This window comes from Physeter macrocephalus, chromosome 9 (assembly GCF_002837175.3).
Source record: "Physeter macrocephalus isolate SW-GA chromosome 9, ASM283717v5, whole genome shotgun sequence".
Classification (NCBI taxonomy): domain Eukaryota; kingdom Metazoa; phylum Chordata; class Mammalia; order Artiodactyla; family Physeteridae; genus Physeter; species Physeter macrocephalus.
This window is the reverse complement of record NC_041222.1, coordinates 62795038-62815296: the sequence shown is the minus strand read 5'-3', so window position 1 is coordinate 62815296 and position 20259 is coordinate 62795038. Positions and strand designations below refer to the sequence as shown.

Genomic DNA, 20259 nt, shown 5'->3' with positions numbered 1-20259 from the left:
GCTCCACCACGGAAGAGGCCACACCAGTGGGAGGCCCGTGTACCGCAAAAAAAAAAAAAAAAAAAAAAAAAAAAAAATCAAAACCTGTCTACATGCGGCTTACAACAGACTCACTTCAGAGTGATACACACAAGAGTGAAAGTAAGGGGATAGAAACAGATATTTCATGCAATCAGAAATGACAAGAAAGTGGGGGTAAAAATACTCATTTCAGACAAAATAAACTTTTAAAACAAAGTCTATAACAAAAGACAAAGAAGGGTATTATATAATGATAAAGGGATCAATACAAGAACACAATATTACACTCGTTAACATATATGCACTCATACAGTAGGACCTAAATATATAAAGCAAATATTAACAGACATAAAGGGAGAAACTGACAAAAAACAATAATACTAGGGAACTTTCACACTCCACTTACATCAATGGACACACCATCTAGACAGAAAATCAATAAGGCAACCATAGTCTTAAATGACACAATAAACCAGATGGCTTAATAGATATCTACAGGACATTCCATCCCAAAGCAGCAGAATAGGCATTCGTTTCAAGCACACATGGAACATTTTCCAGAAGAGATCAAATGCTGGCCACAAAACAAGTCACAACAAATTCAAGAGGATATAAATTGTATCAAGCATTTTTTCCAATCACAGTGGTATGAAACTAGAAAACAATTACAGAAGGAAAACTGGGAAAATAACAAACACCTGGAGACTAAACAACATGCTACTAAAAAACCAATGGTCAATGAAGAAATCAAAGAGGAAATCAGAAAATACCTTGAGACAACTGAATATGGAAACACAATTTTCCAAAATCTATGGGATGCAGCAAAAGCACTTCTAAGAGGGAAGTTTATAGTGACACAGGCCCTCCTCAAAAAACCAAGAAAAATCTCAAATAAACAACCTAACCTACCACCTAAAGGAATTAGAAAAAGAAGAACAAACAAAGCCCAAAGTCACCAGAAGGAAGGAAATAATAAAGATTGAAGAGGAAATAAATAAAATAGAGACCTAAAAACAAAAAAAAGATCAATGAAACCAAGAGCTGGTTTTTTGAAAAGATGAGCAAAACTGATAAACTTTAGCAAGGCTCATCAAGAAGAAATGAGAGAGGAAAAAAATAAACAAAATAAGAATTGAAGAGGAGAAATAACAACTGATACCAAAGAGATACAAAAAATCATAAGAGAATACTACAAATAGTTATATGTCAACAAACTGAGCAACCAGAAGAAATGAACAAATTTCTAGAAACATGCAACCTGCTAAGGCTGAATCAGAAAGAAACAGACAATCTGAACAGACTGATCACTAGTAGTGAAATTGAATTTATAATTAAAAAAAAAAAAAAAACTCCCAGCAAAGTCCAGCATCAGACAGCTTCACAAGGGAATTCTACCAAACATAAAGAAGAGTTAATACCTATCCTTCTCAAACTATTCCAAAAATTGAAGAGGATGGAACACTCACAAATTCATTCTATGAGGCCACCATTACACTGATAGAAAACTAGAAAAAGACATCCCCCGCAAAAAAATTTCAGGCCAATATCTTTGATGAATATAGATACAAAAATCCTCAAAAAAATATTAGCAAACTGAATCCACTGATACATAAAAAGGATCATACACCATGATCAAGTGGGATTTATTTCAGGCATGCAAGAATAATTCAATATTCGCAAACCAATGTGGAACACAACATTAACAAAGAGAAGGATAAAAATCATGTGATCGGGGGCAGAGTCAAAATGATGGAGTAGGAGGATGCAGAGTTTGCGTCTCTTCAAAACTAGGGCACCTACCAGGCGCTGGTGGGGGACCTCAGACACCTAAGGGGATGGGAGGAATGCCTGCGCAACCAGGTAGGACGTGGGAGGGAAGAAGGTGGGGGAGGAAAAGTGGAGGTGGGATGGGACCAGCACGCCTGAGGGGTGGCAGGGGGAGGAGAGGGGTTTCCACGGTCAGATGGGCCCACTCAGGGAGACGGGATCAGCGGGGATGGAGAGAGACCTTTGGAGAATTGGGCAATCAGAGGGGAATGCAGCCAGCATCTCCCCAACTTGCTCAGGCCCCACCAAGCCTGCTGGGGTCCCGGGCTTGAACCTCTGCCCTCCAGGGCCCCTCCAGCTTGGCGGGTCCTGAGGACATGGGAGGGAAGGTGGGGAGGAAAAGTGGAGGTGGGACGGGACCAGCCCCTGAGGGGCAGCTGTGGGATGGGAGGGATTCCCATGCTCGGAGGGGCCCACTCCCAATGAGGGGATCAGTGGGGATTAGGAGAGAACTTCGGGGGAATAGGAGGGGAACACGGCCAGCATATCGTCTGCCCGCTCAGGCCCCAGCAAGAATGCTGGGATCCTGGGCCTGAAGCTCCACCCTCTGGGGCTTCCTCTGGCTGCATGAGTCCTGAGCCTAAGCCCCGCCTCCCAAAGGCCTCTTCAAGCCAGGCAGGTCCTGACATTAAGCCCTACCCACCCAAGGCTTCTTCCAGCCTATTTTTTTTTTCTGCTGAGGTTCTGTTTTGCTTTGTTGTTGTTTCATTTTTACTTTTATTTTTCTAATATATTTTTATTTTTCAAACTTTATTTTATTTTTTATTCTTTCTTATTGTTTTGCTCCTTTTGGTTTGTTACATTTTTTTTTTTCTTTTTTTGCTGCACCACACGGCTTGCAGGGTCTTGGTTCTCAGGCCAGGCATCGGGCCAGAGCTCCAGTGGTGGGAGCACCGAGTCTGAGCCACTGGAATGACAGAGAACTACAGGCTCAAGGAAATATTAACTGGTGTGAGCTTTCCCAGAGGTCCCCATCTTGACACCAAGACCTGGCTCCACCAACTGCCTGAAAACTCCAGTGCTGGAAGCCTAACAGCAAACAACCAGCCAGACAGGAACACAGCCGCACTCATCAAAAAAAATTAGATGACAAAAAAACATGGTAGGGCTTCCCTGGTGGCGCAGTGGTTGAGACTCCACCTGCCGATGCAGGGGATACGGATTCGTGCCCCAGTGCGGGAGGATCCCACATGCCGCGGAGCAGCTAGGCCCGTGAGCCACGGACGCTGCGCCTGCACGTCTGGAGCCTGTGCTCCGCAATGGGAGAGGCCACAACAGTGAGAGGCCCGCGTACCGCAAAAAAAAAAAAAAAAAAAAAAATGGTACAGACAAAGGAGCAAGATAAATCCCACAAGACCAAATAAATGAAAAGGAAATAGGGAACCTACTTGAAAAAGAATTCAGAGTAATCATAGTAGATGATGATACAGAATCTTGGAAATAGAATGGAGGCACAGACTGAGAAAATACAAAAAATGTTTAACAAGGACCTAGAAGAACTAAAGAACAAACAAACTGTGATGAACAACACAATAACTGAAATGAAAAATACACTAGAAGGAATCAATAACAGAAAAACTGAGACAGAAGAACGAATAAGTGTGCTGGAAGATAGAATGGTGCAAATAACTGCCAAAGAGCAGAATAAAGTAAAAAGAATGAAATGAGGACAGCCTCAGATACCTCTGGGACAACACTGAATGCACCAACATTCGAATTATAGGGGTTCCAGAATAAGAAGAGAAAGAGAAAGAGTCTGAGAAAACATCTGAAGATATTACATTTGAAAACTTCCCTAACATGGGAAAGGAAAAAGCCACACAAGTCCAGGAAGCGCAGAGAGTCTCATACAGGATAAACCCAAGAAGAAACACACCAGGACACATAATAATCAAACTACCAAAATTTAATTGAAAGAAAAAATATTAAAAGCAGCAAGGGAAAAGCAACAAATAACATACAAGGAAATCCCCAAAAGGTTATCAGCGGATTTTTCAGCAGAAACTCTGCAGGCCAAAAGGGAGTGGCAGGATATATTTAAAGTGATGAAAGGGAAAAAACTACAACAAAGATTACTCTACCCAGTAAGGATCTCATTCAGATTCGACAGAGAAACCAAAAGCTTTACAGACAAGCAAAAGCTAAAAAATTCAACACCACCGAACCAGCTTTACAACAATTGCTAAAGGAACTTCTCTACACAGTAAACACAAGAGAAGAAAAAGACCCACAAAAACAAACCCAAATCAATTAAGAAAATGGAAATAGGAACATACATATTGATAATAACCTTAAATGTAAATGGATGAAATGCTCCAACCAAAAGACACAGACTGGCTGAATGGAAACAAAAGCATGACCAGTATATATGTTGCCCACAAGAGACCAACTTCAGACCCAGGGACACATACAGACTGAAAGTGAGGGAATGGAAAAAGATATTCCATGCAAATGGAAATCAAAAGAAAGCTGGAGTAGCAATTCTCATATCAGTCCACCGGAAAGCGGCGGAATACACTTCCTACTTAAGTGCACACAGAGCATTCTCCAGGACAGATCACATCCTGGGTCACAAACCAAGCCTCAGTAAATTTAAGAAAATTGAAATCGTTTCAAGTATCTTTTCCAACCAACACTATGAGATTAAAAATCAATTCCAGGAAAAAAAAAAAGTAAAAAAATACAGATACATTGCATCTAAACAATATACTACTAAATAACCAAGAGATCACTGAAGAAATCAAAGAGGAAATCAAAAAATCCACAGAAACAAAGGACAATGAAAACATGATGACCCAAAACCTACGGGATGCAGCAAAAGCAGTACTAAGAGAGAAGTTTACAGCAATAAAATCCTACCTCAAGAAACAAGAAAAATCTAAAATAGTCTAACTGAAAAAGAATTCAGAGTAATGATAGTAAAGATGATCCAAAATCTTCCAAATAGAATGGAGAAAATACAAGAAACATTTAACAGGGACATAGAAGAACTAAAGAGCAAACAAACAATGATGAACAACACTATAAATGAAATTAAAAATTCTGAAACAATTCAGTAAATGGTAATAGGACCATACATATCGATAATTACCTTAAATGTAAATGGATTAAATGCTCCCACCAAAAGACACAGAGTGGCTGCATGGATACAAGAACAAGACCCATATATATGCTGTCTACAAGAGACCCACTTCAGACCTAGGGACACATACAGACTGAAAGTGAGGGGATGGAAAAAGATATTCCATGCAAATGGAAATCAAAAGAAAGCTGGAGTAGCAACACTCATATCAGATAAAATAGACTTTAAAATAAAGAATGTTATAAGAGACAAGCAAGGATACTACATAATGATCAAGGGATCAATCCAAGAAAAAGATATAACAATTATAGATATTTATGCACCCAACATAGGACCGCCTCAATAGATAAGGCAAATGCTAACAGCCATAAAAGGAGAAATTGACATTAACACAATAAGAGTGGGGGACTTTAACACCCCACTACCACCAATGGACAGATCATCCAGAAGAAAATTAATAAGGAAACACAAGCTTTAAATGACACAACAGACCAAATAGACTTAATTGATACTTACAGGACATTCCACCGGAAAGCGGCGGAATACACTTCCTACTTAAGTGCACACAGAGCATTCTCCAGGACAGATCACATCCTGGGTCACAAACCAAGCCTCAGTAAATTTAAGAAAATTGAAATCGTTTCAAGTATCTTTTCCAACCAACACTATGAGATTAAAAATCAATTCCAGGAAAAAAAAAAGTAAAAAAATACAGATACATTGCATCTAAACAATATACTACTAAATAACCAAGAGATCACTGAAGAAATCAAAGAGGAAATCAAAAAATCCACAGAAACAAAGGACAATGAAAACATGATGACCCAAAACCTACGGGATGCAGCAAAAGCAGTACTAAGAGAGAAGTTTACAGCAATAAAATCCTACCTCAAGAAACAAGAAAAATCTAAAATAAACAATCTAACCTTACACCTAAAGCAAGAAGACAAAGAAGAACAAACAAAACCCAGAATTAGTAGGAGGAAAAAAATCATAAAAATAAAAGCAGAAATAAATGAAATAGAAACAAAGAAAACAACAGCAAAAATCAATGAAACTAAAAGCTGGTTCTTTGAGAAGATAAACAAAATTGATAAACCTTTAACCAGACCAATCAAGAAAAAAAGGGAGAGGACACAAATCAATAAAATTAGACATGAAAAAGGAGAAATTACAACTGACACTGCAGAAATACAAAGGATCATAACAGACGACTACAAGCAACTATATGCCAATAAAATGGACAACCTGGAAGAAACGGGCAAATTCCTGGAAAGGTACAATCTTCCAAGACTGAACCAGGAAGAAACAGAAACTATAAACAGACCAGTCACAAGGAATGAAATTGAAATCGTGATTAAAAATCTTCCAACGAACAAAAGTCCAGGACCAGAGGGCTTCACAGGCGAATTCTATCAAACATTTAGAGAAGAGCTAACACCTATCCTTCTCAAACTCTTCCAAAAAACTGTAGAAGAAAGAACACTCCCAATCTCATTCTACAAGGCAACCATCACCCTGATACCAAAACCAGACAAAGACATCACAAAAATAGAAAATTACAGAACAATATCACTGATGAACATAGACACAAAAATCAACAACAAAATACTAGCAAACAGAATCCAACAACATATTTAAAGGATCATACACTATGATGGAGTGGGATTTATCCCAGGGATGCAAGGATTCTTCAATATACGCAAATCAATCAATGTGATACACCACATTAACAAATTGAAGAATAAAATCCAGATGATCATCTCAGTAGATGCAGAAAAAGTTTTTGAAGAATTCAGCACCCATTTATGATATACACTCTCCAGAAAGCGGGCATAGAGGGAAACTACCTGAACATAATAAAGGCCATACACAACAAAACCACAGCAAACATCATTCTCAAGGGTGAAAAACTGAAAGAATTTCTTCTAAGATCAGGAACAAGACAAGGATGTCTACTCTCGCCCCTATTAATCAACATAGTTTTGGCTGCCTGGCCACGGCAATCAGAGAAGAAAAAGAAATTTTAAAAATCCAAATTTATATATAAAACACTGATGAAAGAAATCAAAGATGACACAAACAGATGGAGAGATATACCATGTTTTTGGATTGGAAGAATCAATATTGTGAAAATGACTGTACTATCCAAAGCAATCTACAGATTCAATGCAATCCCTATCAAATTATCAATGGCATTTTTCATAGAATTAGAACAAAAAATTTTACAATTTGTATGGAAACACAAAAGACCCAAATAGCCAAAGCAATCTTGAGAAAGAAAAACGGAGCTGGAGGAATCAAGCTCCCTGACCGCAGACTACACTACAAAGCTACAGTAAACAAAATAGTATGGTACTGGCACAAAAACAGAAATATAGATCAATGGTGCAGGATAGAAAGTCTAGAGGTAAAACCATGCACCTACGGTCACCTAATCTGTGACAAAGGAGGCAAGAATATACAATGAAGAAAAGACAGTCTTTTCAATAAGTGGTGCTGGAAAAACTGGACAGCTATATGTAAAAGAATGAAATTAGAACACTCCCTAACACCATACACAAAAATAAAATCAAATGGATTAAAGACCTAAATGTAAGGGCAGACACTATAAAACTCTTAGAGGAAAACATAGGCAGAACACTCTTTGACGTAAATCGCAACAAGATCTTTTTTGACCCACCTCCTAGAGTAATGAAAAGAAAAACAAAAATAAACAAACGGGACCTAATGAAATTTAAAAGCTTTTGCACAACAAAAAAACCCATAAATGAGATGAAAAGACAACCCTCAGAATGGGAGAAAATATTTGCGAACAAAGAAACTGACAAGGGATTAATCTCCGAAATATACAAACAGTTCATGCAGCTCAACATCAAAAAAACAAACAACACAATCGAAAAATGGGTGGAAGACCTAAATAGACATTTCTCCAAAGAAGACATACAGATGGCCAAGAGGCACATGAAAAGATGCTCAATATCATTAATTATTAGAGGAATGGAAACCAAAACTACAATGAGGTATCACCTCACACCGGTCAGAATGGCCATCATCAAAAATCTACAAACAATGAGGGTGTGGACAAAAGGGAACCCTCTTGCACTGTTGGTGGGAATGTAAATTGATACAGCCACTATGTAGAGCAGTACGGAGGTTCCTTAAAAAACAAAAAACAGAACTACCATATGACCCAGCAATCCCACTACTGGGCATATACCCTGAGAAAACCATAATTCAAAAAGACACATGTACCCCAATGTTCATTGCAGCACTATCTACAATAGCCAGGACATGGAAGCAACGTAAATGTCCATCGACAGATGAATGGATAAAGAAGATGTGGTATATACATACAATGGAATATTACAGATATAAAAAGGAACGAAAATGGGTCATTTGTAGAGATGTGGATGGACCTAGAGTCTGTCATACAGAGTGACGTAAATCAGAAAGAGAAAAACAAATATCGTATATTAATGCATATATGTGGAATCTAGAAAAATGATACAGATGAACCATTTTGTAGGGCAGGAATAGAGATGTAGCAGTAGAGATCAGACATGTGGACACAGGAAGGGATGGTAGGATGAATTGGGAGATTAGGATTGACATATATACACTACCATGTGTAAAATAGACAGCTAGTGGGAACCTGCTGTATAGCACTGGGAGCTCAGCTCAGTTCTCCATGGTGACCTAGATGGGTGGGATGCGGGGGGGAGGCCCAAGAGGGAGAGAATATATGTATATATACATACAATGGAATATTACAGATATAAAAAGGAACGAAAATGGGTCATTTGTAGAGATGTGGATGGACCTAGAGTCTGTCATACAGAGTGACGTAAATCAGAAAGAGAAAAACAAATATCGTATATTAATGCATATATGTGGAATCTAGAAAAATGATACAGATGAACCATTTTGTAGGGCAGGAATAGAGATGTAGCAGTAGAGATCAGACATGTGGACACAGGAAGGGATGGTAGGATGAATTGGGAGATTAGGATTGACATATATACACTACCATGTGTAAAATAGACAGCTAGTGGGAACCTGCTGTATAGCACTGGGAGCTCAGCTCAGTTCTCCATGGTGACCTAGATGGGTGGGATGCGGGGGGGAGGCCCAAGAGGGAGAGAATATATGTATACATATAGTTGATTCACTTCGTTGTACAGCAGAAACTAACACAACATTGTAAAGCAACTATACCCCAATTTTTTAAAAAAATCAAATGATCTTCTCTATAGACACAGAAAAAGCATGTGACAAAATTCAATATCCATTCATGATAGAAAATTTCATCAAAGTTGGTGTAAAAGGAACATATCTGAACATAATAAAGGCCAGTTATTATAAACCCACAGCTAACATCACACTCAATGGTAAAATGATGAAAAGCTGAAAGACTTTCCTCTAAATTAACAGATGCATGGATAAAGAAGATGTGTGTGTGTGTGTGTGTGTTTGTGTGTGTGTGTGTGTGTGTATTCCAAATATACATAATGGAATATTACTCAGCCATAAAACAGAATGAAATTCTGCAATTTGCAACAATGTGTATGAACCTAGAGAATATTATGCCTAGTAAAATAAGTCAGACACAGAAAGATAAATACTCTATGTTATCACTTATATGTGGAATCTAAAAGATAAAACAAATGACTGTATATAACGAAACAGAAACAGACTCACAGACACAGAGAACAAAGCAGTGGTTACCAGTGGGGAGAAGGAAGGGAGGAGGGGGGAGGTAGGGCTATGGTATTAAGAGACACAAAATACTATGCATAAAATAAGCAACAAGGATATATTGTACAGCACAGGGAAATATAGCCATTATTTTTTAATAACTTAAAGGGAGTATAATCTATAAAAGTACTGAATTAATATGTTGTACACCTGAAACTAATATGATATTATAAATCAAATATACTTCCATTAAAAAACAATAATAAAGCTGCTTACAAGGCTGCATAAAAATTTTTTTTTACATAAAAAACTTTTGTTAGGTCAATGAATGATCTTTGATGTAATTACCACATTTCTCCAAAAGATTAAAGATTCCTCTGCTGTGCTATAGTTTTGGGAGCAGTCTGAAGTTCAGAAGATGATTTAGAGACTCGGTTCTAATATCAGTTCATCCTACCCAGTCTGATCATTAGAAAAGAAAGGATCCTTTGCCAATCTTCAAGCCAACAAAAGTTTTTGCTGTCTATAAAACTGCCACTGGCCCATGCTGATTTCCTTATCTCCTCTGCTTCTAAGGCTCTCTAATCACTAAACTGAGAAGCAAATACACTCAAGAGTTCTCCTATAAGCATACTTCTCCTTCTATATTAACAAAAATAAATAACAACAAGGAAGAATCTAAAGTCTGGTTTTCTTTAGCCTCTAGAAAATGTCTACATGTTTCAAGACTCCCCTCTACAAACAATTTGTAGACTGTCTTATTTCACTCTTCTGAACAAAAATCTCCTACACATCCTTGTAACTACAATGTCTTGTAAATTATTTTCTTCCAAATTATACAAAACAACTCAAAAAAGCCCACCTCAGCCTGGCAGAGTGCATGAAGACCTTGTAACACCAAGGCTGCTGGAGTAGCTTGGTCAGGCTTAGTGCATTCATTCAACGTCTGGGAAATAGCTGCCAACATATCTGCACCATGCTGATATGGCCTACAAGAAATGACAGTTTAGACACAAGATTAAAGCCAAAGAGCTAAATTACTACTCCAAGGTCTTTTGCCTGAACAAAAACATTAATGCTTTCCTTTACTCTTGTGCCTATCAAACGTTGACCCTCAACTAATAATACCATGTGCTTTTGTTCAAAGATTTGCATCTTCATCATTTCTGTAACTTCAGGCTCATTTTTGGTATTATTACCCAAAAAAGAAGACATTCCTTAACAAATTTTATTCTCCCTGAATCACAAAACCTATTGTCTGAATCGACAAAAACTCAAGTCTATAATAATAGTGAAAAGAACTGACTTACCTTATTGAGATCATCAGTAAAGCCAGGGATTTGAGATCAGAAGATGATTGGTCCTAGCAGTATTACAAACTAAGGTGGGTATGCCTATCACAATAACAACAATAATGATAATGATGATAAAAATAATAATAATATGAATTATAACTGACTGAGCACTTACTTCATGCCAGGTACTGTGCTGGATTCACTCACTCCTCCTCCTCTCCTTCCTCTATCCCACATATATTGTGCTATCCCCAGAATGCTTTTAATTTCATAAAGAAATGCTCAGGTCTGCATTCTTTGTAACCCCTCAGCGATATAATACTTCTCTCTATTTAACAAAATATCAATTGAAAAAATTGCCTGACTGAATTCTATTGCTTCACTGTCCGCCAAATGGAAATCATTTAAAAAAAACTGGAAAAATTTGACGGATGTCGAGATGGTAACTGAAAGGTTCACTGAATAAGTTTTCAACAGACTCTGATCTGGTCTGATGTTTAACATCTCCTGAGCCTCAGCTTTAAGTATGTAAAATTAAAATGTCGGCTATCACCTCTAAATTTTTTCCATGCCAATACCTCAAGAGAATCTAAACTCTTAAGTCTTGGGTTAACACGTGTGTAACTTTTAGACTAAGATGTTTTTTGTGTTGCCAAAAGGCTGAAGCTTAGAAAAGAGGCAGAACTGCTGAGGCTTAAATACAGTCTGATCCAGGATTTTACTTGAAACGGAAATCATCCACACTATCAGCATCTGGGCCAACCCATTCATTGCACAGCTTCAGGAAGTACCATTCACAGTGTCATCATTGACAAAAGTGAGAATGATGCTCCAAGAATTCTACAGTGCAGTGGCTCAATCAATATATGAAACTGCAGGATTATAACTCATTTCAAATGTATCAAATGTATTTCCTCTCTAAGATTTTGGCCTTACCCTAATTCAAGAAAATAGAAATCTGGCAAGGTGGAGCTTTGCTTAGTGTTATTTCATTCTTATCACCTCCTGCCCAGTTATTAACCCATAACCTAGAATAGCAGAGTCATCTCCCTAATATCTTCATGTCTTCCTAAACCCTAAAGCATACACAGGAATTCAAGGTCATTTCCCTCCTTGTAATAATTCCTAATAATTAATTCCATTCATTGAGTTACAAATAAGGCCTTCTCTATTAAAACATCTTATAAAAATCAAGCATAACATAGGGAGAATATAAGAAAGAACAGTTTGATAATCCACTGCTTAGGTTTCAGGAATTTATATATAGAAAAATAGAAAAGGTAACATCATGTTTTATTACAACATTAAATTATTGCACAGAAAAGGATATATAAATAGCCTCTAAACCTAGATATAAGTCTAGACCTGAAAAGACATGCCTGCTACTCAAAGTTATTGTCTGATGTTACTAAATTTTACAATCAGACAACTTGACTTTAATATTCATTTATTCTTACTCAAACATCCTGTGCCTATCTTTCCTCGCTTCTTGCTTGCAATAAAAAAATTAAATGCAAAATAATATATCATGATATACATTTCCAAGGGTCAAGCATGTCTTACCTCTGCTTACATATATCTCTGATCGATGCTGCTTTAGCTATCAGTTTCTCCCATTGGACCTCCTTGCCCACAGACAGAGAGGGCACATCGGACATGGCCATGAAACGCTGCAGTTCAGGATAGACACGATCCTAAGAAGGCAATTTCACAAAAAAGGTAATTTCACAACTTAAGTTGAATAATAATTGTCTCCTTTTATGCAGCATTTTCACCTCTAAATCTTACATCTGCATTGCAAATTAAAGAATGCTGTTATGATTACTGGGGATTTTCTTACAGATCCATGTACTGTTCATTTCATAAAACAAGAAAAAAGTGGCAAAATATCACTCTAATTACAAAGGCTCTAATCACTTATATTTCTATCACTTTTTCCACACAAATGGAAACATACATTTCAGAATTAAGGAAATAAGATTATTTTCTATTCTCAATTTCTCTCTGAGAGTCAATCACAACTGACCACATTATAGATCAAATGCACCACACTACATCAAAATTTCTCAATGCAGTCATTGATGTCACTCACTAATATTACTATATCAAAGCAGTGTCATGCATAATGACAAAATTAGCTTTCTTCAGTGAAAGGGACATGCTTACTACTCATACAAGTGTATATCTGAGCTTACCTGTTTTTCCCACAAAGAAGTCAACAAGCGCAAAGTGACAGCTTTTAGTTGCGGAGTGGTTCCAAGAAGTTGAATTACTCGTAGAATTTGTCCTATGCACACCTAGGAAACATTGAAGAAACTCTGGTTTCATAAATGCAAATGTGGATAACCCCAAGGTTACCAAAGGAACTTAAAAACCTCTTATTATAAGGACTGAAACAGAAGCTTACTACAGTATTACCCATCTCCTCAGAGGTTGGAGATAGCTTTGGGAGGAGCTAGTTAGCAATTCTGGGGGCATAAAGACCCAATCTCAGACAATAGCCAATGGGAAAACATGATGAAAAAATGATTTTTAAAAATTAATTCTGGGCTTCCCTGGTGGCACGGTGGTTGCGCGTCCGCCCGCCGATGCAGGGGAACCGGGTTCGCGCCCTGGTCTGGGAGGATCCCACGTGCCGCGGAGCGGCTGGGCCCGTGAGCCATGGCCGCTGGGCCTGCACGTCCAGAGCCTGTGCTCCACAACGGGAGAGGCCGCAGCAGAGGGAGGCCCGCATACCACAAAGAAAAAAATAAATAAATAAATAAAAATAAAAATTAATTCTTAAATATTGTAAAAAAAAAAAAAAAAAAATGTTTGGCCCAACAAGGGAAGCAGTGATCACAGCAAAATTTAAGGGTCAAAATTTCACATGACAACAAACAAAATTCATGTCTCACTTTCTTTTTGCCACAAAGTAAGTTGCTTAATATACAAACCTTGTGAACACCAAGTGTAGGCAAAGTATACAAGATATCATTGTATAACACAGGTTCCAGCGGTCTTCCTAATTTGAACATCAAAACTGGAATCAGATTTGGTACCTAAAATGAATTTAAAGAACGTATAAATTATGCCTTTTAAAAGAAATCAATCTATAAAGCAATCATTATTTCATTGTCTCCAAAGGAATACTATGAATATATATGAATTAAAAGCCTAAAAAAATGTCAGTTAGCCATTTGTTATTAATGGTAATTTCATAGTACCGCTAATATTCTATCTCTTTTATAATTACCTGTGAGCCCTTGTTCTACACATTTATACACGTATACCTATTACAGGGGTTTTTTGGTGTTAAAAAAATGCTTTTCTTAAACAACTATGACATTAACTCTCAGCAATACAAAAATAAGTAATATATATCCTGCCCTAAAGAAGCTTACAGTTCTAATGAGTAGCATAGTGAAATATTCAATGGTTATTCCAATGTAAAATAATTAAAACCAATTGTAATGTAGGGGGCTTAATGGACAAAAATTTCCCTCCACATTCACACTTCAATCCCTATGCATGACACAATAAAATAAGAAGAGCAAAATCATTTGTGGATCAAAGACTTAATATTGGGCTTCCCTGGTGGCGCAGTGGTTGAGAGTCCGCCTACCGATGCAGAGGACACAGGATCGTGCCCCGGTCTGGGAAGATCCCACATGCCACGGAGCGGCTGGGCTCGTGAGCCATGGCCACTGAGCCTGAGCGTCCGGAGCCTGTGCTCCACAACGGGAGAGGCCACAACAGTGACAGGCCCACGTACCGCAAAAAAAAAAAGAAAAAGGCTTAATATTGTTAAAACGGTACTATTTCCGAAATACATCTACATATTCAATGCAATCCCTATCAAAATCCCAGGTAGCCTCTTTGCCAAAATTCAGAAATTGATCCTAAAATTCATTTGAAAACAAGTGATCCTGAAGAGCCAAAATAATCTTCAAAAGGAACAAAGTTTGAAGATTCAACCTTCCCAAATTCAAAATTTATTACAAAGTTACAGCAGTCAAAATAGTGTGGCACTGACGTAAGGATATAAATATAGATCAATGAAATAGAACTCAGAGTCTAGAAATAAATCCTTACATTTAAGTCAATAAGTCAATTGATTTTAGACAGAAAGGCCAAGAAAATACAATGCAGAAAGAAGAGTCTCTTTGCAAAATGGTGTTTGATTTTGACAACTGTATTTCCATATGCAAAAGAATTAATTTGGACCCCTTCCTCACACCACATGTAAAAATTAACTCAAAATAGATTCAGACCTGAATGTAAGAGCAAAAACTGTAAAGCTCTTAAAGAAAATATAGGAGTAAATCTTTGTGACCTTGAGTTAGGCAAAGCCTTCTTAGATATGACACCAAAAGCATGAGCAACAAAAGAAAACAAAACATTTCATCAAATTAAAGATATGTCCTTCAAAAGATGCTATAAAGAAAATGACAACAACAACCCACAGAATGGAAGAAAATATTTGCAAATCATATATCTAATGAGGAACTTACATCCAGAATATATCAAGAATTCGTACAACTCCATAATAAAGGACAAATAACTCAATTTTAAAAGAGCAAAGGATCTAAAGAGATACTTCTCCAAAGAAGATAAACAAATGGCAAAAAAACACGAAAAGATACTCAATCAGCATTAGCCACGACATAAATGCAAATCAAAATCAAATGATGCATGACTTCATACCCAATAGGATGGCCTGAAACCACAGCAAGTGTTAGCAAGGATGTGGAGAAACTGGGACCTTCATACACTGCCAGTGGGAAAGTGAAATGGTGCAGCCCCTTTGGAAAACAGTCTGACAGTTTCTCAACTGGCTAAACAGAATTACCATATGATCTAGTAACTGTACTCCTAAGTACCTACCCAAGAGAAATTAAAACATATATCCACAAAAAAACTTGCATGTGAATGTTCACAGAGGTATAATTAATAATAGCCAAACAGTGGAAACAACCCAAATATCCATCAACTGATGAAGGGATAAATAAAATACAGTATATCCATATGATAGAATATTATTCTGCCATGAAAAAGGAATCAACATGGATGAACCATGAAAACATCAAGTGAAGTAAAAGAAGTCAGTCACAAAAGACCACATATTATATGATCCATTTATATTAAATGTCCAGAATAGGCAAATCTACAGAGCCAGAAAGTAATTGCTTAGGATCGGGGAGGTGCAGGAGAAAATGGGGAGTGATTGCTAATGGTTACAATGTTTCTTTTGGTGGTGATGAAAATGTTCTTAAATTATCTGTCATTATGTTTGCACAATTCTGTGAATATACTAAAAGTCACTTTGTACACTTTGAATGAATTAATTAAGTGGCATGTGAATTATATATTATAAATATATAAAATATATTTATATATTTTATTATTTTTATATTTTTTAATAAATATATACAACTATATTTTAAAATCATTAAGTGAACACCTATTATAAGCAAGGATCTCTACTTGATGGCACAAAATGTAATGTCAAAAAAATTTTATTTTCCTTATAGTGCATTTGACAAGTTTGTTGCCCAGAAATTGATAAATTTCCTCTATTTGCTGTAGTCTTAGAAAACTTGTTCCTTCTAAGCTTAGAAGACATCTATTTTAATTCAATCTCAAGAAGGAAAAAAAAAATCCTCCTAACCCTACCAACAAAAAGGTGACAGTTAGGGCTTCCCTGGTGGCACAGTGGTTGAGAGTCCACCTGCCGATGCAGGGGACACGGGTTTGTGCCCTGGTCCAGGAAGATCCCACATGCCGCGGAGCGGCTAGGCCCATGAGCCTTGGCCACTGAGCCTGCACATCCGGAGCCTGTGCTCCGCAACGGGAGAGACCACAACAGTGAGAGGCGCGCATACCGAAAAAAAAGAAAAGAAAAAAGTAACAGTTAAACACTGACTCATTAATGGGCCTGACCATCACATACCACAGCGGCATTTGGAGCTACGCATGTAATGGCTACAGACACACACAGTCAGAATTTATGATGTTTTTAACAACTGCTGGGGCTCTATTGGAACAGAAGTTCCAGCACCCTCACCTTGAGCAAACGCAAGGAAACAAATTTTTGAATTGGCTTTTTAATTCCCCATTTTAATTAAAAAAGGTTATCTTAGATTGCACTGCACAGGTCTCAATGAATTACTCCTTCTGGGAAGATCTCTACCAAGACACTTTGACAGATTCTTAGTTCTGAGAAGGGCAATCGGTACATATAGTGGCATTTTACAAAATAGTGTATTTAATTATATGACTTTTAACAAATGTTTTAATTATATTGTCAGGAAAGAAATAAAGTATTCTACTTATGCTGAAGTACACCTCCTTCATGATCCTCAGACCTAAAGAAGTATATAAGGGTGTTTAGTTTTCTCTGGTAAGTTCAGAAATTAAAAAACAAAGTGGGAAATTTTTACAGCAAATAATCTTAGACTTAGATCTTGAGGCTATTCTAGTTCATATTAAATTCTCAAATCAATGGAAAAACAAAATAGGTGTTATTTCATTAGGAAAACACAGATATAGATATATATGTGTGGAAAACATTTTTTGCATAAAGTCTGAGCTGTTGTTTTCCAAATGAAAAGACATATGTGTATTTATTGATTTACTTGAGATGTCATTATGCGCTCTTGATTCCTCTGCTCTTGAGTCTTCTATTCTCTGGAAGCAAAAAAAGAGAATGAATACTCTGCCTTTACCTTAAATTTAAAATAAGCTGGCAAGTGCCCTATAATTCACTGTCTCAAGACCTCCTGGTTTCATAAAACTCAATGTTTTCTCTCCCTCCTTCAGAATTCAAGTCCTTGATTTTAAAAATTTGATTTCAAATGATGGAATCATTAAGGAAACCCCTCCCATAAGACTATCAGCAGGTTTCTCAGCAGAAATCTTGTAGGCCAGACAGGCATACAGAATGATATATTCAAAGTGCAAACAAACAAACAAACAAACAAAGCCAGCCAAATAAGAATACTATATCCAGCAAAACTTTCTTTCAAAAATGTAGGAGAAATACTTTTCTAGATAAACAAAAGCTGAGGGAGTTCATTCACTAGGCCTCCCTTACAAGAAGTGCTAAAGGAAGTCCTTCAAGTTGAAAGGAAAGAACATTAGACTGCAACATAAAAATATATGAAAGTATAAAGCTCAGTGATAAAGGTAAATGTATAGAAAAATATAGAATACTGTAATATGTCACTTTTAATACTAGAATAGGAGATAAAGACATAAATATAAATAGCTAACTATAAAGATATGTTAATGGATACACAACATAAAAAGATGTAAGTTGTGACATCAATACCATAAAGTGTGTGGGGGGGGTGTGAAAAAGTAGAACTTTTACATGCAATTAAAGTTAAGTTATTATCAGCTTAATATAGGCTATTATAACTGTAAGGTGGTTTCAGTTAAGTGCCATGGTAACAACAAAGAAAATACCTATAGAAGATACATAAAAGATAATGAGTAAGGAATCAAAGTATTTCACTACAAAAAAATCAACAAAACACAAAGTAAGACTGAAAGAGAGGAAAAGAGGGACATAACAGCTATAATTCAGACAAAAACCAGTTAACAAAACGGCAATATTATGTCCTTCCTGATCTATAATTACTCTAAATGTAAATGGATTAAACTCCCCAATCAAAAGACAGAGTGGCTAAAAGTTAAAAGACAAGATACAACTAAATGCTGTCTTCAAGAGATTTACTTTATATTTCAGGACACACATAAGCTAAATATAAAATGACAAAAAAAGATACTCTATGCAAATAGTAACCTCTAAAAGAAAGCAAGGATAGCATAACTTATACCATGCAAAATAGACTAAGTCAAAAACTGTCACAAGAAACAAAGACGAACATTATATAATGATAAAAGAGTCAATTCACCAGGAAGTTAAACAATTATAAATATATATGCACCCAACATCAGAGCAACATATGTATGCTCAAATATACAAAGCAAACATTGACAGAACTGAAGGGAGAAATAGATACCAACACATATAATAGTAGATTTCATTACTCCACTTTCAATAATAAATAGAACATCCAGATAGAAGATCAATAAAACAGAGGACATGAACAACACTATGGACCAAATGAAACTAACAGACATATACAGAACATTCCATCCAACAGCAAGAAAATACAAATTCTTCTCAAGTGCATACACAACATTCTCCAAGAAAGATCACATGTTAGGTCACAAAATAACAAATTTAAGAAGACTGAAATCATACTATGTATCTTTTCTTACCACAGTGGAATGAATCTAGAAGTAAATATTAGTAAGAACACAGGAAAATTCACAAATACATGGAAACTAAATAACACACTGTTCATCAACAGATGAATGGATAAAAAACATGTGACATACACACACACACACACACACATATATACATACACACAATGGAATACTACTCAGCCATAAATAAAGAATAAAATTTTGCCATTTGCAACAAAATGGATGGACCTGGATGGTTTATGCTTAATGAAATAAGTCAGACAGAGAAGACAAATACTGTATGTTATCACTTACGTGTAGAATCTAAAAAATAAAACAAACTAGTAAATATAACAAAAAAGAAACAGATTAACAGATATAGAGAACAAACTAGTCATTACTGGTGGGAAGAGGGAAGGGGGGAGGGGCAATATAAGGATAGGGGATTAAGTTTATACAAACTACAATGTTAAAATAAATAAACTACAAGGATATATTGTACAGCACAGGGAATCTAGCCAATACTTTATAATTACTATAAATGGAGTATAATCTATAAACATTTTGAATCACTGTTACACCTGAAACTAGTGTAATAGTGTAAATCAACTATATTTCAATTTTAAAAAAGAAAGAAAAAGTATCTCAAATAAACACTCTAACCTTATACCTCAAGGAACTAGAAAAAGAAGAATAAACTAAGTTCAAAGTTAGCAGAGGGAAGGAAATAATGAAAATTAAAGCAGAAATAAATGAAGTAAATAATAGAAAAAAATCAACAAATTAAAAGTTAGTATTTTAGAACATCAACAAAATTGACAACCCTTTAGCTAGACTAAGAAAAAAAGAGACAAGACTCAAATAAAATCAGAAATGAAAGAAGAGACATAACTGATACCAAAACAATACGATGGATTTTGAGACAACCATATACAATTATACTACAATAAATGGGATAACCTAGAAGAAAAGGCTAAATTCCTAGAAATATACTTCTCACCAAGACTGAATCATGAAGAAATAGAAAATCTGAACAGATCAATTATAAAGAAGGAGATTGAATCAGCAATCAAAAACCTCCCAACATAGAAAAGC

At 36.4% G+C, this 20259-nt stretch overlaps 1 protein-coding gene across 5 annotated transcripts in view; it reads right to left on the bottom strand.

Moving 5' to 3' along the window:
• Positions 1-20259, bottom strand: part of FOCAD (focadhesin) — a 319213-nt gene that overhangs the window by 155431 nt on the left and 143523 nt on the right. For all 5 annotated transcript variants that reach the window (XM_024126842.3, XM_028494027.2, XM_028494026.2 and 2 more), the window contains 4 exons: positions 13860-13964; positions 13119-13220; positions 12487-12617; positions 10491-10617 (listed from right to left, as the gene is read on the bottom strand). In XM_024126842.3, the coding sequence (XP_023982610.1) occupies positions 10491-10617; positions 12487-12617; positions 13119-13220; positions 13860-13964 (465 nt within the window). The remainder of the gene's footprint in view (positions 1-10490; positions 10618-12486; positions 12618-13118; positions 13221-13859; positions 13965-20259) is intronic.